Below are 24738 nucleotides of genomic sequence, written 5' to 3'. Positions count from 1 at the left end.
TGCTTCAGCTGAACTGCCTTGGATACGGTTGAGAGACTGGAAAGACTAGTGTGCGAGGCCCCCCCTGTCTTTACTAAGGATCTGTGGTTCACAGGTGTGTGGCCAGTTGTGTGTCACAAGATGGTCACTTCTATATCCGTCTTCAAGGGCCAAGTGCCCAGCTTCGGGTATGATGTAGGATTCTCGGGCCCAGGAAGGTCTGGCTGTGCCCCCCTGGAGTTGTATTGGGAGTCCTGGCCAGAGTGAGATGCCTTGGAGGAGGGAATGGAGACAGAGCAGCAGGTCCAGTGTCATGCATAGGGCTCTGGACTCATTGCTGATCCCACAGTGCTGCTAACAGCAGGTGAGGTTTCTGACTGGGACAAAGAACTGCAAAGCAGGCTTCTTTCAGTGTTCTGGAAGTTGAGCAACTTGTCCTTGATGGCTCCTCCTGGGGATTGAGAGAATATCTGTTCTTGGCCTCTCTCCAGCTGTGGGTGTGAAGCACCCCTGCTTTCTCATCCTCTTCCTCCTGCACCTCTGTCCCATAATGACACCTGTCCCGGGTGATGTATGTGTGTGATGTATGCATGGAGACCTTGTGGGCTTCCAGGGTGACTGTCCCTGGTGCCCATTGGCTGGGTCAACAAGGGTGTGGGGATAGAATATGGATAAGGGAGAGGTTCGGGAGGTATCACAGCCTTGCTCGCCTCTCTGACAACAGGGTCCAGTCTGTCGAGTGACCTTGGGAAACCCAGTGTCATTTAGCCTTTGTGTATCCTCCGCACCCTCAGCCAACTTTCCAAATAAACAGAGATGTGTCTAGCCAGTCTTTAGATTCACAGTGAAGTCTGGCCTGGACAGGTTCATCCCAGCCCCACATACAATTAAAGAGATCTCCATTCCATCTTTTCCTGTGTCTTCTGGTCCCCACTATCCCCTTCTTACCCCTCTCTTCTCTTCGCTCCCATCCGCCACCCCTCTTTTATGCCTTCTCGTCTCTTCTGGGTAGCCCCTTCATCCCTTCCTCCATTGTCTCTTCTCCATCTTCCATCTTTTATACTTCTGACGTCCTTCCTCGTCCCTCCTCCATCCCTTCCGTCTTTCCTCCACCTTCCTCCATTCCTCTGCTTCTCTTTTGCCTCTTACTTGATTCTTCATTCTCCCTCTACTTCCTCTCTGGTCTCTCTTCCACCCCCTTCTCCATTCTGCTCCCCGCTTTCTCCCCCTCCCCTCCCTCCCCATCCATCCTTCATCCTGCCCCCCTCTCCACCACTTTTTAACCCTATCTCCCATCCTGTCCTCAAGGCCTGCCTTGGTTCCTCTCACCTCTTTCTTTGGTTCTGTGAGACTTTGTCCCTTTATAGGATGGGGGGGGGTATTGCTTTCGGGCCACATCTGGATAGTTGGCCACATCTGGATGGTTGTAGTTGTGCCACTCTGTCATCGAAAGACCAGGGTGAACATGGCACACAAACCTGGTTTCATGGAAGAATGGCATTTGATCCTGCCCAGTCACTAGGCAGAAAGTCTGGGGGTAGAGGAGAGTCAGGGTCTATTGTGGTTAAATAAGGATCAGGATAAACAAATAGGCTGAATAGATGTTTATTCAGGGAGAAATAACTTACAACCTAGACAGATGAACACCAGCAAGTTCCACCAGATGTTCTCCTGTCCGAGTCTGCCAGCAAGAGAGCTTTCCCGGCTTTTCCTCAGACCTCCTACTACAGGTCACTTCCGCCCATGACTCCACCCCCAATGGGCGTGGTCAGTGCCACAGAAGGAGACAAAGTAAATATCTCACTACAAGGGTCTGTTCAGTTTGTGTACTATAGATATGGCAAACTAGTGTGACCTGCCCGCCTGACCAAAGGCTGTGCCAGACTTGTGTCAGTCCCTTGAAGTCCCCTTATTGTTCTCGGATACTTCAGCCTCTGATTTGTACTCAACACTGTTGATAAGCCCCTCTCCGGGTCAGTAACCCATGGGACATCCCAGGTCTTTGGGCCTTACATTATTCATGGGGAACACTTATCCTCCAACTCAACCTGGAGCTCTGCATGGAGGCAATGAGTCCTAGCCATTGTCATGATATTAATAATCACTACGTTAATATAGCTCCTGCCCAGGAAAGCCAGTTATGTTTAACAGGGCAGAGAAGAAAGGGAGAAATAATGAGATGTCACACAGGCAAATTGTGATGCCCCAGGGACAGCCTAAGATTTTGCAGAGGCAAGTGCTGGCTGGTTTTATTTGTGTATTCAGATTACGGAGGCTGTGAGTTCCAGCCAGGGGCTGTCTCTGCCCTTCCTACTTCATAGGAAGCCATTCTGCCTCCCCAAGCCTCACTTTTAGGCACATGGGTATCAGCCTGCACCTGGGACCTGCTCAGGATGCCTCTGAAAAAGGGAAGTAACCTCCACTTAGGAAGCTGGCTGCTGTGACATCAGCAGCCTGAGTGTGTGTGTGTGTGTGTGTGTGTGTGTGTGTGTGTGTGTGTGTGTGTGTGTGTGTTTGTTTGTGTGAGTTTGTTCTCCTTGGAGCATACAGGCCTGTTTAGGTCTGTCTGAGGACAGCACTTTTTTTCTCTAATTTCCTGGACAAGGTACTCAAGCCAAGTGGTATGTGATGACTTGACTTGGGGCCCTGCAGCATCCCTTGCAGGCTTCACAATCATCTTCGTAGTTTTCTGTGTGATCTTCCAGGAGGCATGGACTTCCAAATTGAGGGCAGATGGTAGCAGCAGGCTGAGAGCCAGTGTGTAACTCAGGGCCTGTGCCCTCTCTCTTGCTCTCGTCATACCTCAGATTCCTTGCTGGCCTTGACACCCCTGTTCCCTGAGATCCACACAGTGTGACCTCTGTGTATTGTCTGCAGAGAGAAACATTGCTGTTCAGTGTCCCCTCTTAGAATAATTATTGACCTGCGAGCCCCCCCCCTTTAACTTGGGGGATATATGCCACTTTTGTTATTGTGGAGGTGGAAATTAGTGTATGAGTGCCATTAATATTGTTTCTTACAACAAACACTCCCACTCACCCTTGGGTTTGGGAGCTAAATATCAAGTATCTTGAAGTCAGCCTGGGGATGTCCCTTTTGCAGAAAATCACATATTCAGGTGCCTATTGAGTCTAACCCAGCTGTTAATATAGCTCTGATATCTATATATGTCTTGCTAAGGCTGAGGCACACAGGTGTCAACTCTGGGAAAGGCTTTCCCTGAGCAGGAGCTGCAGCTGAGATGGATTTGTCTCCTCAGCAGTGGTTTCTATGGAAACTGCTTGGGGGTGACCTGAATTTGTGCTGCAGGGAAATGGGTCCATGTCCTGACCAGATGTTGGCAGGAAGAGGGGTTCCAGGACTTTGTTTTACAGGAGCTAATGCCTTGGGAGTTACAGGTGCAGCATCCCAGTGCAACAGTTTGTGGTGTGTGTGTGGAGGGGGAGGGAAGGAAGGAGGGAGGGAGGTATGTGTGCTGTGTATTTATGTGTTGGTGTATGTGCACATACCCTGATGCACATGTGGAGATTAGATGACACCTCTGATCCACTTTGTCTGAGACAGTCTTTTGTTGCTGTGTAAGCCAGGCTACCTGGTCTGTAAGCTTCTGGATATTTTTCCTGTCTCTGTCTTCCATTTCTCACAGTTGCTCTGGGATTACAGATGTTTGCTTGAACCACTCACTGCATTCCCTTTTTTCCCTCCATTTTTATTTTATATATATGGATTTTGTCTGCATGTGTGGCTGTACACCATGTGTGTGCAGTACCTGTAGAGGGCAGAAGAGGGCATCAGATCCCCTGGGGACTGTAGTTATAAACAGTTGTGAGATACCTTGTGGGTGCTGGGAATCAAATTGGGTCCTCTGAAAGAACAGCCAGTGCTCTTAATGCCTGAGCCATCTCGCCAGCCCATATGTCTGGCTTTTAACATGAATTCTGGGGTCCAGACTCAGATTGTTAGGCTTATGAAACCTGACATTTAATGGTTGTTCACTGAGTCATCTTTATGTGAGGTGTGTGTGTGTGCACATGTGTGTACATGTTTTCATGTGTGCATTTATGTATCTGCATATGTGGACATAAGAAGTTGATGGTCTCTTGTCTCTGTCTTGCATTTGGAGGCTCATGTTCCACCTTATACATTGAGACAGGGACTCTCACTAGAACTCACTGTTTGCAAATTTGGCTGATTTGGCAGACCAGCTTTGGGATTATGAAAGGCCACCCCTTCCATCTGACATTTACATAGGTTCTGGGGATCTGAACTCTGGTTCTCACACATGCACAGCAAATGTTTTACTCGCTGAGCCACCCTCCTACGCCTACTTGCAGTTCTTGTCTTTAAAATTAAAACTGTCCTGAGAGACACTCCTCTCCTCCTCCCCCAGCTCCTGACATCTGCTATTCTACTTTGACTTCTAGGCACCTTGTGTGAGTTCCTTTGTGTCTGGCTTGTTTCACTGAGCATGGTTGGCTTCTGTAATAGCTGGTGTCATTGTTCTTACTGTGTAGGGAGGAGGGACAGGCACATGGCAAGGCTGCTCCACATTTACCCCACAGGCTGTAGGGCCTCTCTTCACACCAGGTGTTGAGTCCAGGCCTCTTGTCTACTTCCTAAAAGCCTTCCCTTCTGTTCTCTCTTGCATTTGGAGGCTTATCCTGGACAGGTGCAGAGCTATAGTCTCCGGGCCTTGGGTGCTGAGGAGATGGGGGACTGCTGGGGCAGAGAGAGAGGGAATAGTGTCACCCCCTTCCTACCTTCTGTGTAACCACTGGCAGTGCGTCCCTTCTTGGTCTCTGTTCCCTCAGTTCATTTGGTTTTATCCACACCCCTAGTGATGACGTGTGTCTTTGGGGACCTCTTAGCATTTCCCAGAACATGAGTGAGTTAGGTCTGTAGTGGTCACTGCCACTCTGCTCCAGCTACTAGTGCTGAACCCAGATGTCATTTGCTTTCGGTTGAGCCTCCATCTGCAAGACTCCTGTTACATCTGCTCTGCCAGTAGCTGGGAAATCCTGCTCTCCGGATACTGCAGTGAGAGCTCATCTCTGTACCTGCCTTGAATTTGGGACAGCCTGGTCAAACTGCAGATCTGTCTATCTGCTCTTGGGTAGCCATGCTGGAGCGCTCACAGCTGGCCTGGTCACCAGCAGTACTTGGAACTGGTAGACTGTTTGGGGCTGTTCTGGAAGTGGGTTTTCCCACACTATGCATATCTCATAGGTTGAGCAGTGGTTGTAGGATGCTCTGAGGAATAGGACCCAGCATCCTCTTCACTTCTTTGTGCCTGATTTACATCAGAGAGAGATTTGGGGTGTGTCCTTCCTAGACTCAGGCACAGACACTTTGGGACATTAGTCTGGGCACAGAGGGGAATGCTTTTTGGTCTCTACCTGTCCCCTTCTCAGGCTAGGCCAGAGCTCAGACTGTGGCCACAAGGTGACTTCTCTCTGAACCTGATTCTGTCACCACTGCATAGGGCTATGATAGCCTTCCTTGCCCACCTCAGAGTGGGGGACTTGGCAGACTCCAAGATGACACCCTCTTTTTTCCAGGATAGAGTTATCCCAACAGCTCCTCCTTCCTGCCCCTCTTCCTCTTCATCATTATCATCTTCCTCCTCCTCCTCCTTCCCCTTTTCCTCCTCCTTCCCCTTCTTCCTCCTCCTCATGTATTTCAGGCTGGCCTTGAACTGGGTATATAGCCAAGAATGACTGGGAATTTATGATCTACCTCCCAAGTGCTGGGATTGTAGGTATGCCAATCATGCCCTATTTTATGGTGTTATTGGAATTAAAAAGAGGGCTTTATATATGCTCAGCAAGCATTCCACCCATTGAGTCACACCTTCAGCCCTATGACTAAGTTTCTGTGGTCCTTCAAATGTCCCTAGGCTGGGATGTGCAAGATGCTGATGAGAACCAGACTATCATGTGCTGTCCTCAAGGTTCCTGCCCAGGATTATGACCTGTTTTGGATCAGAGCTGCCCTCAGAGGTTCCTTGACTTCAGGGTCCAGGTGACCTGCCTTCTCTCCAGCTCTATTCCCCATCCTCGCTGTATCTTACATAGATGGAGGATCTTAGTGGTCTCCCAGCCTTATCTTGTAGGTGAAGATGGGGCCACATCACCAGCTTGGCTTGACCAAGATCATAAATGAGGGACAACTGGGACAATTTGTAACCTGTCCAGCTTCCAACAGGAGTCCTTGAGGGCTGGTCTGAATTTTCCATAGTGAGTTCAGCAGTTAGGGGCAGCTGCCCTGTGGAGGGCAGACGAGATGCCGCTTCGTCTTTCTGCCTGGGAAGTAAGGCATGCAGTCTGAGGCAGTCTGGGAGGGAATCTTGGGCTTTGTGGGCCTTTGAGGCTTGTGAGATGGTGTGGAGCTCCTGCCTCTCCCTTGGGCTGTAGATGACCACTGACTGGGGTCTAGCACCAGGCCAGCTCATTTCAGAGTACCACATGGCTGCTGGCAGCAGTTCAAAGATGGACACTACTGTGATGTTTGGGACTTTACCTCAGGGGACTTGTCTGCATCTTGGACCATGTGCACAGTATGTGACATTTATCCGAGCCTTGTGACAAATAATTAGCCACATCAGTGCAGCTTGTGGTAGCCACAGGGCAGAGTTGTCACTAGGCCTCCTACTTTCTGGAGTGAGCTCTAGGAGATGCACCTGGCTGTGCTGGACTGCTCATCAGTGTGACAGGGCCACTAAGCCACCCTGACCCTGAAGTGGCAGGTGGGAGTGGGCTGGCGGTACCCAATTCCAGCTGGACATGGCCATGCAGAAGGCTGTGGAGAGTGCACCACCTTGAACAGAATGAGCTCATGGTTGGGAGAACCTCGGGGCGTTCTGGAGTTAGCGCAAGAAGGCACTGCTTCAGATGCCATTAGCAAGATTTGATGTGTATAGACTTTGCCTTGTGGTCCTCTGGATACAAACCTCTGGGAAGGCCCAGGTGCTTTAGAAGCCATCCTTGTGGTAGTCACAGGAAGAGCTTGTAGGCCTGAAGTGTACCCTTTGGAGTTGTGGACGTAGGGAGATGGGTGTGGTGTCCTTTAGATACTCCTGGTTGGTTCATAGTAAGGTGTGGATGTAAACCTGGTGTCAGCCTGGTATCTCTAGTGGGTTGGCTTGCCCATTACACCTGTCTCTCTGGGCATTGCAATTTGCCATGCTAACTACTCTTGGCCACTCATGCTAGCTGAGGCCTGGAGCTTTTGTAGGTCTGAGAGAATAGGCAGAATTCCTTTCTTGGCTATAAGAGTCAATAAAGTCAATTGTCAGTTGCCTGTGAGCTGCAGGCAAGACCTTGGGGTGGAACTGAATCTGGGGTTTTCTGCTTAGATGGGCATATAGTGCCAGCCCCAGATGACTGTAGGTCTCCTGAGATGGGAGCTCATCACCCAAGGATACAGTGTTTCCCTTTGGGGACCCCTCTGCTGAGCTCTTCCTGCTCCTGTCCATCAGCTGGACCAGTGTGCAAGGCAGCAGAGTGAATGTTGTTCTTGTTACACATTGTTCCAGTATGTTCCTGTAAATTTTTAGGTGCCGGTGCAGCCAGTCAGCAGCTGACTGTGTGTCTTGCAGCTGTCTCAACCGCGTCTTCCCACTGTTGCCCACAGGCCATCTCTGTGGACACTGTATCATTCCTCCATGGAGCTTACTGGCTTTATGTGGAGTGACATTTATCAATCGCCAGGGCTTCCTCTAAGCCCTCAGGGGGTGTTAGATTGAGCAGATGATGGTGTCCATCTGTGTAAGAAATAGATGGGCAGGAAGGGAGGGATCCCACAGAGTCCTGCAGGGGCTGGGTATTGGAGTAGGGCCTGGGAGGTCACCCTTGGAAGGAAGGTCATTAGATGCCTGACAGAGAGAGCCAGGAGCTGGCTTCTGGAACAGTAGAAGATGTGTCCTGGGCAGTCGCCTTTGGGGTCCTTCTAGTCCTTCTGGTGATGGCTGGCTACCCTCTGCTGTAAGAGCTTAGGCTCCTTTTTTGGGCAGAGTAATCTGTTTGGCATGGAGGGTGAGCCTTAGCTTTGGTGACTTCACCTTTAAGTTAATGTCCTCTGGTGGCTGAAACAAGCTACTATAGTCCTGGTGCCATGAAAAACAGGAGCCTGGGCCAGGGCTGGGCCCTGGTCGCCTTTAGTCCCAGCACTCGGAAGGCAGAGGCAGAGGCAAAGGCAGGTGGATCTCTATGAGTTCGAGATCAGCCTGGTCTGGTCTACAAGAGCTAGTTCCAGTACAGACTCCAAAGCTACACAGGGAAACCCTGTCTCAAAACAACAACAAGAAAGAGTAAAAAAAAAAGAGCCTGGGCCAGGATGTAGCTCTGTGGTACTGGGTGCCTAGCATGCTCAAGGGCTGGGTCCATCCCCACCCAGCACTGCCAAAAAGAAAAAAGAAGGGGAAAAAAGGACTTTAGTTTGTCAAGAATTCTAAAATTGGGGTGTGGAGGGCTACACCCCTTCCTGAGACTGAGGAGAGACCTTCCATCTACAAGGGTGTTGCCAGAGCAGCCTTGGCCTTTACCTTCTTATGGCTGTTTTCTCCTTCAGTCCCCTTCTAAAAATAAAAAAAAATAATTATCTACATGGGGGCTAGAGAAATGGCCCAGTGATAGCACTGACTGCTCTTCCAGAGGACCTGGGTTCGATTCCCAGCACCCATGTGGCTGCTCATAACAGTCTGTAACTCCCAATTCCGTGGGATCCGATGCCTTCTTTTGGCCTCTGCAGGCATAGTACATCTGTGGCACATAGACATACATGCAGGCAGGATACCCATACGTATTAAAAATGTGAAATTTTAAAAGGTTGTATGAGTGTTTGCCTGCGTGTATGTCTGTGCACCACATGTGTGCCCAGGTCCATGGATGCCAAAAGAGGATGTTGCATCCTCTAGACCTGGAGTTACAGATGGTTGTGAACTACCTAGTGGGTGCTGGTGACTGGACCCGGGGCCTCTGGAAGAATAGCCAGTGCTCTTAACCACTGAGCCAGCTCTCCAGTGACCCTCCTTCTTATAAGGAATCAGTCACACTGGGTGGAAGGCCTGCCCTGGTGTAACTTCAGTGTTAGGAGTATGTTTTCCCGCTGGCCTGGTTCCAGTGCTGCGCCAGCCCCAAATAACAATCAGAGACGCTGTATTAGATACAAAGCTGCTGGCCTGTTATTAGCATTTCTTATTGACTAGCTCTGTCTTAAATATTAACCCAAATGGTCTTGGCTTACTGGAGAGGGGGCCCAGAGTTCTTACCCTGTTGGTCCTACCTCTTGAAAACTCCTCCCTACTTCTTCTTCTCTCCTCCTAGTCTCCTAGTCCTGCTTTCCTATTGGCCAACAGTGCTTTATTCATTAGTCAATAAGAGAAACATATTTACAGAATGACTTCTCCCATCACTTCAGTATCTCTAAGATGCTCCTGGTGGGGCAGAGAGCCCCTCCCCTGCTGAGTGGAGGAGACTCAACCTCTTTTGCCAGTAGATGTCAGATGAGAAGTGTCTTGGGGTACCAGGGGCCAGGTACTTCCGCGTGCACCATCACAGGGTAGCATAACGAGGGTGTGGAGTTGATCAGAGTGTGCATTACCCTCATGGTCTGCCTGAGTGGATGCAGCGTTAGCAGGAAGCACACCTCTGAGTGTGTCTTTGAGAGCCTTTCCAGAAAGGTTGAGTTGAGCAGGAAAGATGGACCGTGGATGTGAGCAGCAGCTTCCCACTGGGACCCTGGGCTGGATGAAAAGAAGTGAGCAAGCTCAGCACCAGCATCCGACTCTCTCTGCTTCCCTGCTGCGGACAGTGACCAGCTGCTTCAAGCTCTTGCGCCCTCCCGCGTTCCCCCCCACACCCGTGTCTTCACTGACAGGATGAATGTACTCTCAAGCCATGAGCTGAAACAAACCTCTCCTTCCTTAATTCTCTTCTCTGTCGGATATTTTGTCACAGCGGCAGGAAAAGCAGCTGGTGCAGTGAGCAGGACACTCAGCTGTCACTCCAGAGGCATGCCCGTGTGTGTCAAAAGAATTACTGTGGCAGAGTGTAGGCTTTGTCTTCCTTTCCACTAGTCACTGGGCCACATTAAGCCCCTCCAGGTAATGGCTTCATCACCTCCCACCGTGAAGCAAGCTGGGAGTTTGATGAGCGAGAGGCTGGAGTGAAGCATATGCTTCCTAGAGATGCCGTGGGCACAGCTGTGGAGGCCCAGGCAGCCCCGTCTAGATCTTTGCTCTTCAAGGGATGAAGTGTTGTTTCCTTTCGTGTGACATCAGAGTGTGTAGCCAATGTATGCAGGTGACCACGCGGACTCTCGATTTCCTTATTTGAGGAAGGGCACAGTAGCACTGCAGTACAAAGAACCTGTAGAACTGTCCACCTTCCCACCATTACTCTTGCGGGATCTGCTCTGCCCGCAGCTGTGAGCCTCAGACAGGACACATGTTTTTCTGAATGTCTTCCCTCTGTAAACCAAGGGCTTTGGGAGTGGCATTTCTGACAGCTTCTTCCAGCTCTGACACAGGGGGAGGGGTCAGTGCTGGTATGACAGTGATGAGCTGAGCCTGCCTGGTGTGTGGACTTCTCTTGTGGGCCTTGGGACCCTGTGACCCCTTCTGTGTCCCCATGTGCTTTCTTCCCAGGGCTGGGTTAAATGAGGCCAGGTGGCCTGGGGCAGTGAGGTGGTCTCCCTGAGCCGCTGTTAGTGTCTTTAGAGTAAACTGTCTCATTGAATAGTGTGCCCATGCCCCCCAATGTGGAGGGGACACATTGTCTGGGTCACATAGCCTAGTGGGATGGGTGTGGCTCAGACTCTGCTTCTGACGTGCTTCTCTTCCAAAGGTCTTGAGGACAGTGAGGCAGGGTAGGTGGCTGGTTTCATTTCTCCACTCCCGGGGAGTCTCAGAGTCTCCAGTAGCTTGTGGTCAAGAACACTACCCTATGCTGTCTCCTTCGTCATCACTTTGTCTTGTGCCACCCATTGTCCTACTGTCCTGTTCATCTTCCAGTCCAGATCCGGGCTCCATGGTGGCATGGGGATTCCCAGGGACTTGTGTGGCATTGCTGCTGTGTATGTGTATTCACATGTGTGTGGTTTTGTGCCCAGTGAGACAGGGTCTCTCTGTGTAACAGCCTCGGCTGTCCTGGAACTCACGTTATAGATCAGGCTGGCCTCAGACTCACAGACATCTGCCTGTCTCTGCCTCCTGGTGTGCACCACCTCGGCCAGGTATAGGTGTGATTGTTAATACTAATAGTGCCTGAAATTATGTAGGAGATAAACTGCTAGGCATGCCCATGAAATGTTTTCTAGATTAGGTTAATGGAGGTGAGACGACACCCTGAATGTGAGTGGTACCTTTCATGGGCTGGGGTCCTGGGTTGACTAAAATGGAGAAAGTGAGCTGAGTACCAGCATCCATCCCTTCCTGCTGCCTGATTACAGTCTCAGTGTGATTGGTAGCCCTAAGTTTCTGCCACCATGGTTTCCCTCGCCATGATGGATTGTACCCTAAAACCATGAACCAAAATAGACCCTTCCTTCCTAAAGTCACTTTTGTTGTAGCAGCAGCACGAGTCACTAATCCATCATGTGACCGTGTAAGTGAATTAGTGTGTTTGTGTGTGCTTGCCTATGTATGCCAGTGTCTCAGAATGTGTGAGCTCATGTTTCTGGGTGTGGCTGTGTGTGAATTGTATATATATCCTGGTCTGTGTCTGTATGAGCCTGTCCAAGCATGTATGTACATGTGTCTGTGTGTGTGAGAACATCTGTTATGTGTGAATATAAGCATATGAGTACCCATGCCTGTGGGAGCTCTTGTTCAGGCAGTGGTGGTCAAGCTGTGAGGTGCTCTTGCTCTGCAAGCCCCAGGCACAGCTGCTGTCCTCATCCTGCCTTCCAGCACCTGACTGGGAAAGAGTGACTTTTAGTGAAAACAGAAGGTACCTTAGCAAGAGTGTGGAGCCTGTCCTGAATCTGCCTCTTGTAGGTTTGTCACTAACAGAAGAGTCCACCCTAGACCTTGGTTCCCTCTTCTGGGAAATGGAGGAGGGACCTGGGCCATTAGGAGGAGAGAGAGAGCTTGGGGGGAAAAGCATCTGATTGAAGGGTTTTCTAGAGAGGGCAAGACCTCATACAGAGCTCAGGTAGAGAGGGGATCATATCAGGACCATGGGCCCCGCCAAGCTCAGGGCTACTCCTGGGATCCATGTCAGCAGGGAGGCCAGGCTACCAGCTTCCTTTGTGAATCTTGTCCCTCCAAGCAGGAACTCATGCCATTGGACGTGGAACCTCCCATCTGTCTGTCTTGGGTCACATTGTGAGAAGGATGTAATGGGTTATCTATAGCCTGAGCTTGGGTGCAATCCAGTTTGACTAGACCTGTCTGTCCCTCTCCTGCAGCTGAGCAGAAGGTACTTCGTCATGGTGACCACTGAAGGGTATCTCTGAGATGGGGGTAGAGCATGTCTGGGGGGGTGGGGAATGAGTGAGCTAGCATTCACAGAGTGTGCTGGCCACAGCCTGGCAGCTAGAGGTTGGGTGGACTTTCTGTCCTCTACAGAGCTGCCGATCCTGGCTTGGAGACCATGCTGTGCTTTTGGAGACTGCACTTGTCCATCAGCCATTGCCATTGGCCTCACATCCAGATGGACAACTGGCCTTCCTGGGCAAGAAGGGTTAAAGAGTGGGGTCCTGTTGTCAGAGGGCTGTGCAAGCTTCTCAGCAGGAGCCCAGTGGACAGGCAGTTCTGCAGTATTCCCATTCACAAAGGAGGCGAAAGTGCCTCGTCCATCAGGAGTTGAGAGCATAAAGGAAGTACTCCTGCAAGGAGTTGGCAGGAGGCTGGGGCAGTGTCCCCGTCATGTTAAACACAGATGATGCCAGCAGACAGGAGCCTTAGGCTGCAGGCCGAACCTCTATCCTAGACTGAGTTCTGCCTGGAAATTGCTGGGTGGCCTCTTGGTTGCTGTCATCTCCTGAGCTAGTTTTAGGTTAACTGAAGGGTGTGGACCACATGGTAGCCACGCTCCCTCCTCTGAGGATTTTGCTGCAGTGCTCTGGTTGGGATAGCTACAACTCAGCCCTGTGTGGTGATGTCTCAGATCCTTGACTCAAAAGGGCTTTGTGGATCTGGTCAGCGCTCAGGGAAACCCTGCGACTGTTCTATCCAGGATCTTCCCAAGTGGGCAGTTTATTGTATGCCACACACCCGATAGCAAAGTTTGCTGGGAGCAGTGCAAAAGGTTTATTGTGTAGGCAGCCCCAGTTTTAGTAGGAATGAGCACCAGAATTGATTAGTGATGTCTGTCTGAGCATAGCCAGGGGGTAATATAATGTATATGTCATGATCTGTCATCTCTAGCGTAACAGATAGGGACATGTTCGATGGGATGTGGTGTAGTCAGTCAATGGCAGGACCTGAGCCCAGGTCTTATATTTCTCCTGGTTTATATTCTGAGCCAGTTTTAGTCATAATCTGAAATTAATTAATGCTTAACAAATTGTAGGCATTTAATGAGTATTCATGTAGTTATGCATCTTTCATCTGCTTCCATCTGAGTCACTGTCTGTCTAACAGAGGGCTTTGGAACCTCTCCATTTGGAGTAGCTGCCCAGAGAGGGATATGTTTACAGTCAATGCACAGCTTCTTACTATCATCTAGGGGAGCAGATAAGCCTCCCTCCCCAAGTCCTGGTTCCTAAGATGAATACTGTGACTGTCTCTGAGGTCTCTTAGCCAGATTTTTTCCTAGTTCTCTGTCCCCACTTACCGAGGACAGATCCCTCTCACATCATGTCCTGGTTGGCTGATTGCAATTGGACAGAAAATGTGTGAAGTCGTGAGCACTGTGGTCACTCCACCTTCAGCTTGCCCACCTCCCGTCAGAGAAGAGAGGAAGCTATACTCTGCACCCCCACCCAGTACAGTCATGGAGACACAAGGAAGCTGGGGTACAGGAGCTGAGAACACAGGGAGGAAGTCAGAGGTTGCTGTTCTTCAGACCCAGCCTCCTGCCTCTTTCCAGGGCTTAGTTAGCTACATATGAGGTCTAAGCCATGTTTGACCAGCTCACCACCCAAATCCCACAGTTGTGGGTTGTGTCTCTGTCACAGCTAACATTCCTTGGATCTTCTGCTCAACCACCTCTGTGAGCAGCTCATTCCCGCCTTTGGTCTTTCTGTGCCATGTACAAGATGTGATCCAGAAGACCATCCAGGCTGGATCTGCAGCTTTTCATTCCTAGTTAGGAGGGGAGCATGGTTGCTCCAACACTGTAACACTATAGCCAGCTGAGTGTCTAGGTTAGGGCCCTTCTCCACGTCCCAGGAGATGTTTATATCTGCCCTGTGGCTATTCCATGGTTAGTTAGGACCTGGACTTTGAGTTGTAGCCAGTCTCACGCCAGCACAGCCAAAAGGTCTTCACAAGATGAAATCACATTGTCTCTCTGGGTTCTGCTTTTCTCAATGCAAAATAGGGCAAGCATTCCGTGTGTGTGTGTGTGTGTGTGTGTGTGTGTGTGTGTGTGTGTGTGTGTGTGTGTGTGTACAGAAGCCATGGTGCATAAATCTTCAATGCAAAATAGGGCAAGCATTCCGTGTGTGTGTGTGTGTGTGTGTGTGTGTGTGTGTACAGAAGCCATGGTGCATAAATCTTCAAGGGTGGGTTAGCCAACTTGGGCTTGTAGGCAAAGGCTGAAACTTCTCTTTCTTCATCAGGAAGGCCTACAGAGGGGTCCCTGAGTCCCCTTCATCCATCCACCCACCCACTCTGCTCCTCTAAGTATGGCCAGACATTCCTTTAGCATACTCTATTCAAAAGTTTCCACCTCTCTCTTATCTTGAGTTAGTAACATTTTTCATTCTGCTACAGCTGCTATGGGGCCCATGGACTGGCTCATCCTGTCTTCTCCAACCTGCTGACTCCCTTGAAGAAACACACCAGTGTTGGGCACCATAACATTCCACAGCAAAATGCTGTGGATGAGAAATGGCTGTGTCTCTATTTGCTTTTGTTTTTCCAGCCTCATCCTGGTGGAAGCTTGACTGCAAAGCTCTGATTATACACGTTTCATAATTAATCACTTCTTGTTGGCCAATTGTCATTCCAAAGACTGCGCCGCCAAGTTTTTCCTGACCTTGCTTTTGATATTTAGAAAAAGGGGAAATTAGGATGGGTATGTGGGCTGGGTTTGGAAAGCAATTTATGGTGATTTGCCCCTGAATATGCAGCAGTATGGGCTGCAGATTTCCACAGAAGATAGGTGAGTTTCCGGGGCAACATATTCAAATGAGTTTCATAATCATGCCATTTGACTCTTTCCATGTGTGCGTTCAGATGAGTGGTGGTGGCTGATAAGGAGTTTGCTGCTCAGGCTAGGTCTGAGTGTCCTCTGCTTATTGATCCTAATGACAGCAGAGAGTTGGGGACAGGAAACTTCTGATCACATAGCTCTCCAAGCAAGCAGGGCTGGCAGATGGCACATTCACCAGCCCTTGTATACTGTGTCTCTAACCTAGGCTCAAAGGAGCCAGAAACCCTGGCGGGCTCAGCTCCTAGGTCCTTCTGAGGGCAGCTGCCTCTCCTAGGACAGTGGAGTGCTGTTCTGATTGCTTCTGCCTCATTGGATGGATCATGCCGACTGAGGTCTGGCTGGAGGAGTGGCTGGTTAGTGGAGAGTCACAGTTGGAGTTATAGTGGGAGACTGGAGTACTGTGTGAATATGTCAGCCCTGGCTGCTGTGGCAGATAGTTCTGGACTGTGGCAGCTTCCATAGGAGATAGCTAGATTTTATAGAGGGTTGTGTATGGGCAAAACATGGCAGAGGGGATGTGACTACTGCACACAGACCTTCAGGGACCCAGGCCAATGGTGAATGGTGGCTCTTTTAACACAGTGCTTTTGAGGTCACCCTGGGTAAAATGAGGTGTTACAAGGTAGCCTGTAGGTGAATCTTTTATGTCTACTTCTGTCTGCTGGGTAAACCTCAGTAACTACATGCAAGGCTGGGGAGTGTCTGACTGGGACCAGGAAAGGATTTTGTTATCAGCAGCCTGTGAGGTACAGCCAGTAGATGCACATGTTAGGACTGCAGTCCAGATTGACCTGGATCATTGTCCTTATTCTCTCTGGTTCTCATTATCTAAATACAGTGTGCTAATCTTACTGCTTAGTATGTAGTGAGTGGTTGTTCTCAAAATTATGAAGAAGGGACTTGTTCATTTTTGCAGATGTGCTGCTTAGTGTTAATAATCAACTTGATAGGATCTAGAATCACCAAGGAAACAAGACTCCTGGCACACTTCTGAGGGTTATGTAGCCTCTGGGCGTGCATCTGAGAAGTTGTCTTGATGAAGTTAACTGATGTGGTATGACCCATTTTAACTGGGGCACAAACATTTCCTGGGAGGAGATCATGGACTGTATAGTAGAGAAAATGAACTGATCACTAGCGTTCATGCTCCGCTTCCTGGTTGAGGATGTGATGTGACCAGTTGCTTCAAGCAATAGCTGCCTTGACCTTTCCCACATGACAGACTTGAGCTGTGAGCCAAACTAAGCCCTTTCCCCCTCAGTTATTTTTTCAGGACATTTTATTACAACAGAAGAAAAAACAGTGGAATTTCTTTTGCTAATCTCTTCTACCTCCTCCATCATCCATTTATCCATCCATCCATCCATCCATCCATCCATCCATCCATCCATCCGCTCATCCATCTAATAACCCATCTGTCATCCATACAATTTACCTACTACTTATACATCTATCCACTTATCTATCAGTCCATCTGTCCACCCATTCATCTATATACCCTCCCCTATCCATTTATCCATCCGTGTATGCATTCGTCCATTTATCTCCTATCTATCCTTCCATCTACTACCTGCTCATCTATTTAAAAACTCATTCATCATCCAAGCATCTACCCACTACCCACTTATCCACTTACTCATCCAGCTATCCAATTGTCCATCCATCCACTCACTTAGCTACACACTCATCCATCCATCCACCCATCCACCCATCCATCCTTCTTTCATGTGTTATCAACTCATCCATATAAACATTTACCCATCTACCCCCATCTGTCCATATAACTAACCACCCACCTAACCCATCTGTCCATCCATTCATCAACCCACACACCTACCTACTCTTCTATCTATCTATCTATCTATCTATCTATCTATCTATCTATCTATCTATCCATGTGCCCACCTACATTAATATATGCCATATGACCTCTACATGCTAACCACTTGGAACATAAAGGGCATGGCTTCACATGCTAGCTCTTTTCAAACTAGTCTGGTCTCTAGAATATTTCTTGTTTCTTAAGAGTGAGCCCTGCCCCAGGTCTCCCAGTGGATTAGTGAGAACTGGGGAGGGGGGTTGTACTGTTGTACTCTGGGATGGTGGTAGCCATGGCATAGTGAACTTGAGTGGTCTTGTGTGTCTACTTTGTGGCTTGGCTGTGTGTCATGGGTTTTAATAATATGTATAGAGAGGTTTGTGTAGAGCTTACATTTATAAGATATAGATGGGGCGTGGTGGTGTGGGGTGTGAGGTGTGGGTGGATGTTGGCAGAGTCAGTCAAGGACAGGACTCCTCTCTCCAGTGATAGTGGATGCTGACATATTGTGAGGTGTCTTGTCAGCTCTTTCAATGAGCACACATTTTACTTTTTGTTTCTAAATGTGTGTGAGTGTTTTGCCTGCATGTGTATCTGTGAACCATGTTTATACAGTGCCCTTGGACATTGGAAGAGCATATTGGATCCCCTGGGACTGGAACTACAGACAGTTGTAAGCTGCCATGTGGGTGCTGGGAACGAAACCTTATTTATCATCTGGAAGAGTAGCAGTGTGCTCTTAACTGCTGAGTTATTTCTTTAGCCCCAGCTTGTATACCTGGTCCTATATGCTCTACATTTTGGAAACGGTTACTTTCACATGCAGAGTGTATTTTCAAGCATGTTCTGCCCAAAGTGGTCTTCTTTGCAGTATCATTTCCTGAGGGGCTTGTAATCCTTGGCTGTGAATGCATGCTACTCTGTTTCCCTGGAGTTCTCAAGTTGTGTAATTAGGATGCTGCCAAATTTCCCAGCACTTAGGAACTGCTGCAGGGGACACTTCTAGGCCCAGATCACAAGGAAGAAATACAGTCAGCCATCTTTAGAGAAAAGCCTGAAGTTTTAAAGCTCCATTGGAACCGGGATCCAGGTCAGGCCCCCCACTGACTGCCCTGTTCCACACTCTCTGCATTGCTCCAGCTGTCTAAGCAGCTGTATGAGATGTCTCGTATTAACCCTTTTGGGGAGATACTGGGAGGTGACATCTACCTTTCTAGAATGTTCTCAGGGCACATCCTCACAGATTTGCCACCAGTATTCAGACCCTCATAGCTCCCCCAGTATCCTTTCAGGCATTTGCTATGAGTTCTGTGCAGAGAAAACTAAGGCTCTGGCGTCAGGGGCAAGCATATCCCATCTCTGCTGCATCTGCTTCATCAGACAGAGTTGGTGTGACAAAAGCCCTCTGGCAGGACCCTGCAACTGCCAGGACCTGAATGCCCAGACTGGTGATGGGGACAGGTGCTTGCTTCCTATGGCTGGAGTAGGGGTAGTTCTGTCACTTCTGTGCAGAAAGGTAGTTTTGTCCTCGAAGGACTCAGTTGCCTGCTACCTGCCTATTAATTTGGCCTGGGCAAGATTGTAAACCTAAAACTCTTAAGTCTGATTGCTGAAGCTTAGGGTGCTCAGGGCTCACAGGACAGATGTCATTGTTCCATGGTAGCAGGGGAAAGCAGGCTTGCTGAGGCCTCCTCTGGGGATAGCTTTCCCATTGACCCATGTCTGTCTCTACACCCCCTCTCCATTCCTCAGGTCATCTGCTTTGCTGTCCCGCTGGAAGGAACTGATCTCCTGTGTGTGTTCTTTGAGGTGTGCTGTCTCTGCAAGGCACCCCAGAGGTGGACACTCTGGATGTATGTTCTGGCCCTTTATCTGGCTTTAACCCAGTTAGTAGTATGATCACTGTCACCTGTTCTCTAGAGAAGGGCACACATCCCAGCCACATGGAACCTTGACAATGAATGTAGGTTCTTAGACCCCAGGCACTGTAAGGCAGTGTGTGGACCAGTAGGTTGCTAGAGTCTGGATGTTAGAGCACCTGTGTGTGGGTTGGAGTCAAGATTTTCATCCGTGATCCAGCCCTGACTGTCACGGCATCCTCTAGACTGTTCACTCCACTCCTTCCTTTAGGGCCCACTGTGTGTCGGATATCACCGAACGGCTCAGTGAGTCCAATATCTGGGAGCTGGTGGTGCAGTTGTTTCTGCAGCATTCTCATGGGGCTTGACCTCTCCTTTCTGATCCCTGTATTGCCCCAGCACACACCACTAGCTAGGCTTGAGTTTTGAGATGGGTGAGTGATAGCACCGAGGATGGAGCTGGTTGTCTGAGGAGAGAGAGGAGAAGCCTGGTTGTCTCCGTTTATTATCAGGGACGCAGCTGGGAGGCGGAAATGAAAGTTGGGAAAATGTCATCATTTGACATTTTCATGCTTAGAAGTCCCCAGGGGCCCTGGCAGGGAGGCTTTTGATGGTCAGCTGAGAGTGTTAGCCCTGGGGATACCTGGCTGTCTAGTCTGAGAGTGGGAAGCCATATCCAGTAGCACTGCGGGGGTTGGGAAGTACTGAATGCTTTTCTTCTGCAAGAGCTAGCTCAGCTCTTACCCTTCATCAAGCGTCACATGAAGCCTGCAGCCCCAATCTAACTCATAGTTCTCTTGGGGTCACGTGCATGTCTCTGAAGGCAATGCTTGGCGGTCACTGGCATCCATTTCTCCTTCCTGCACAGGTTCCACATGGAAGGCACATATCACATTAGGATGGAGGGAAGGGCATGCCAGCATAGTTGGTCATGTTTAAGCTATGGAAGGAATTGCCTGCCCTGCCTGGGTCCTCTACAAACTGCTGATGGTGACTTTCGTCTTGCAGCAAGGTGTGTGTGTGCCCAGAGTCAGGCTTAGAGCAGTTGCAGGAGCAATATGGTCTCCTGGGACCACAGATACATGGATGCAGCCCCCGAGATCACAGATACATGGCATGGGAAGACCTACATCTTACTTGTCGGTCATCCTGGCCTCCACCTGTGAGAATGAGGCCCAAGCTGGCAAACAAGTGTGGCTTCCTGTGCCATGACTGACTGATGGCTTGTGCCATCTTAGGACTCTGTTAAAATTTCTGTTGGTTCATGGGAAAGTTGATTAGCAGTACCTACCTCATGAGGCATAGGAGAAGGGCAGTTAGTGTGCCATAAACCAGCCAAATCTATCAAGGCTGTGTTTCCAGCATTCTGTTAAGTATCTATAAGGATATAATATTGCCCTAAGTTTTATTCCCCCTAAATATTTGGAGCCTTTAAAAGCCAAAAATAATAACAAAAGCCGTTTTGCTTATTTTTTGCAAAAGGCCCCTTGTAGAGGAGGCTGGTGGGGGCCATGACTGGGCCAGCTGCATATCAGCCTTTTGAGGCTTGTCTGAGCAAATACAGAGGACCCCAGTTATTTGCCACCACAACTTCCCTGAGTCTCAGCCCCTGAAATATAGACACTGACAGGAGGCCCAGACACACACTCGGCTGTGGGCTGAGTCCACTGCCCACTGGGCATAGAAAAGGCCTTTGCTGTAGTGTTTTTCTCTTTGGAAATTGCTGCTGAGTACGGAACAGCCTAAAGGAACCCCAGGGAGTGAGTTCCTGCTGGGGGCTTTTCCTGCCTACCAAGTGCACACAGAGTGATGGTGAGGCTGGGAAGCCAATGGGGTGGCGCATGTGATACCCTCTGAACTCAGTTTCCCAGCACACCTAGTGGCTTACAAGGCAATTTACCTGGTTCTTCACCTCCCCCCTCCCCAGGTACATACGTACACACGGACATGCATGTGAAGCACACTTGAGAGCTTGCAGCACACATATATAGGCATCTAAGTAAATACAATAGACATGCATAGTTATGCTCATTTACATCAGCAGGACACATATGAGGCTTCACGGACACATGAACTTGGCCAACACATTGTGTGGCAGTCTCAGGGTTCAGGCTTATGCCTGGTGCCTGCTGTCAGGCATGCTTGGTACCTGCTCATTCTGCTGATGGACTGTGAACAACATCTCTCTCTGTCTCTTCTTATATCACACTCTGTGACACTCACATTCTTGGGCCAGTCAGTCATTTCTCTCTTCCCTTACTGAGTTTCTTCATATTGACCTGTGGAGCCTCCTGCTGACCCCCCCCCCCCTTTCTGTGAGTCCTTATGAAGCTCTGTGGACTAACAGAGACATTTGAGGTTGGGAGAGCTACCTATCTGGAAGCTCCTGGTTAATTAGGGCTGGGTTAGTGGGGCTGAGGTATGCCCACTGCTGCTTGCCCTGTGTCTCCAAACTTATGTTTTGAGGAGTCTCAGACTGGGGAGACATTACAAAGATACATGTGGCTCAGTACCTGGAGCTCCTTATCCCTTGGCATCCTGACTGGGAGCTGGTGTCTGTTGGGATGTTGGACATGGGGTTGGGGCTTGCAGCATGCATTATGCATGGATGTTTGTGTCCATGCGGCTCCGCTACTATGGTGTGATTGTGGGCCTCCATTTCTCTGGGCCTTCATTTCTCCATCTCCAAGATGGGTTAATACTTAACTGTGGGTGTGGGCTGTTGTTAGTCATATAGACCCTTCTAGAATAGCAGCACTGGATGAGCCCTTTGTAGGTGTGACCTTAGTTAAAAGAGACCTGTAGCAGCCTCAGTGAACTATTTCTCCCCTCTGCTAAAGAAACCAGTTTGTGGGCTCCTAGCTGGGTCAGGGGTGGGTGAAGGAGCACAGCCACAGGAATGGAAAGCCATTCCTCCCTGGGGCACCCTGCCATAAGCATGACAGCTCTCAGCAAATATCAATGTGGCCAAATGGCAGATTTCACACAGTAAACACTGTACAGGTGCTAAGCCCGAAAAGCTCTGTGCTGTTCTTACAAGGTGTGCTTAGTTAACAGTTTCCGTGCTTGCAGAACGTTTGGTACGGTTTGTGATGACTTCCTTATTGTCTAATGTCACAGAACTCTCTCTTGTCTTCCCCAGGTCATCTCTGCAGTGTCCCGACTGTCTCTGCATAGCATCGCACAGAACAAAGGCATCAGGTGAGTTCAGGAGTGACACTGGGAGGGCAGGCTCTTTAATCTTGATGCTACTGACACATGCTGGGGTTATATAGACATCCCCTGCCTGTGGATCTGAACCAGAGTGTTCACAGTGCACGCTGGCTGCGTATTGGCAGCAGCCAAGGTTGTGTGAAGGGGGGGCCTGTGGGTTCACACCAGGGAAATCTTGCAAGCATGTTACTGACGGCTGCAAAATCGCTTTCGATTTAGGTAATAAGATCAGCAAATTAACCCTATCACAGATCATTGCCTACCTGAATGCACCTCCCAGCTCTGAACCAGGGTCCTGGTGTGAATGCTCGAGCTGGTGTAAGTTCATGGGGCTAGGGCTGGAGTGCAGTGTGCTTTCCTGTCCACAGACCTTGGGCTCCATTAGCACTTGGATAACCCAGCCCCTGTAGATCGCCTCACTCTAAACAACAGTTTAGCCAATGGTGTTCCTGAGGCTTGCAGCCTCTCTCTGATTCATGGGTGGGATGCAGGGGGAGGGTTGGGTAGTTAGCGCAGTTGAGACCTGGTCATTGAAGATTTTGACCTGATGGTACAAATCAGGGAGATAGGTTTCAGGTCACCTGGGGACACATGGACTACCCTTTCCTGCCACACCTGAGGGCTCCCCAGGCCAGTGGCAAGGGTAACAAAAGGGCCCGTCTTGAGAGCTGAGCACACAGGCCACCCTGAGGGTGTATCCACTGAGTGTTACATTGGTGTACTCTGCTTTATCTGCAGGACCACATGCTAGGTCCTGGGAGGGCACAGTATCCCTTTGTGGTAGCTGTTGGCTCTCTTACAGAGTCAGGTGCCATGTCAATACATCCATGAGACATGTGTTGTATGGCTTCTTCCAGAACTTGAAAGTTCCTTTTGAATCAAAGTGGTTTTCTTTTTGTTAGCCAGAAGACAGGCTGTTTGAAAATGTTTTCAAATAAATCATGAAGCAGAAAGGGATGTTTGCAATGCTGCTACGGTTAGAACAATAAACAGCTGAGAGCTGATATGACAGTGCATTTGAAGCTGAGGCAGGTTTAAGAGTTAAGGCTAGCTGGGCTGCATCAGGGCTAGCCTGGTCTACATTGTGAGACCTCTATCAAACACAACAGCAACAACAAAAACAAACTTTAAGCAAAAACCAAATGGTAAACATTGGGATTTACACAGCAGCACATACATGCCGAGCTCCTGCCCTGCCCTGTCCTGCTGTAAGTTATCACTGTAAAGTCCTTAAGAGGCTCTACTCAAAGATGTCCAGTTAAAAGAAGCGCCATGTTTGGACACAAAGACATATGGTTTGGAGCTATGTGCCTTGGGAACTGAGCAGTTGTAAGTTCTCTACCATGCTGTCCTGCCTGTCATTGTGATGGTCCTCGTCACAGCTGTGCATCCCACCTGGTTCCACACACTCTGCATTGTGAATTCATAGACAATAGTGACATTCTCTCAGCGGATTTCAGCCATCATACATACCCTGCACAGAATCCTAAGTGTGTCCTCTTCCCCCATCTTATTGTAGTATCCACAAACTGGAGGGAGGCCAGCTCCTGTGGCCTGCTATCAGCCGAGTGTGATGTGGTGACTGTCTGGGGGAGGAGCTGCCTGGGTGTGATCCAGCTGCTGTTTCCTGCCCTTGAGGCTGGCCTTTTCCTGGGGGCTTTGCAGTTGGCAGCGAGACCCTGGTGGTGGTTTACAGAGTAGTTAAGTCTGTGGAGAACTGCTTCAGGGTTGTGTCCTCCCAGGTTAGCATGGAAACATCCCTCTGCTTCCTTGATTGACCAGAGGCATCACAGGATGCAGCAAAGTTTGAGTTCATAGCCACAGTCTATTACAGTCAAGGGGCCATGTTAGTGAATGGGGGAGGAAGGGTGTGGGAGGTTGGCCAGTGTGTAGAAGAGAGTGAACGAGGTGGGGTAGGGCACTCCCCTCCTAGCAGAGTCCCACAGCTGGCATTTCATCTACCAGCTGCCCAGTGTGGTGACAGGCCAGAGCATTGCCAATAGGGAGCAGAGCCCACTATGCTGATAGGTGTGCTGTGGTACTCAGCCATGGGCACACCTTGCCCACTTAGTCTTGGTCCTCTCTACTGAACTGTGACAGCCCAGGCCTGGAGGGACTGCAAAGGGTCTGCAGGGGACTTTACCAGACTAGGGTTGACAGATGAGAAGTCACCTTCTGGAGCCTTCTTTTGGAGTGTAAGTTTGTGCCACCAAGTATACCAAGTCACTCTGGTACAGAGCAGAGCATGAGGAGATGCTGGGGTCAGGTGGGAGGCCAGAAAATGAGGGAGGAGGGGTGGCTCAGTGTATAAAAGCGCTTGCCACCAAGCCTGAGGACCTGAGTTCAACCCCAGGACTCACAAGGTGGAAGGAGAGAACAGACTCCTGCACGATGTCCTCTGACTCCACAGGTGCCGCGGCACATGCTCCCCTCCCCCTGGACCAATGTAATAGTTTTTTAATGAGGCTGGAACCTCTTGAATGATGGATGGTGGTGCCTTTACCAACCCTAGCCCTCCCTCTGAGCCCCTCATCCCCACAGCTAG

The 24738-nt window shown here is 49.6% G+C and overlaps 1 protein-coding gene across 1 annotated transcript in view; it reads left to right on the top strand.

Moving 5' to 3' along the window:
• Nucleotides 1–24738, top strand: part of Vav2 (vav guanine nucleotide exchange factor 2) — a 163879-nt gene that overhangs the window by 65626 nt on the left and 73515 nt on the right. Inside the window, exon 3 of the mRNA XM_051184960.1 lies at nucleotides 22123–22181. Coding sequence (XP_051040917.1) covers nucleotides 22123–22181 — 59 coding nt within the window. The remainder of the gene's footprint in view (nucleotides 1–22122; nucleotides 22182–24738) is intronic.

The sequence above is a fragment of the Phodopus roborovskii genome, unplaced genomic scaffold (genome assembly GCF_943737965.1).
Source record: "Phodopus roborovskii unplaced genomic scaffold, PHOROB, whole genome shotgun sequence".
Lineage (NCBI taxonomy): Eukaryota > Metazoa > Chordata > Mammalia > Rodentia > Cricetidae > Phodopus > Phodopus roborovskii.
This window is presented reverse-complemented; position numbering and strand designations above follow the sequence as displayed.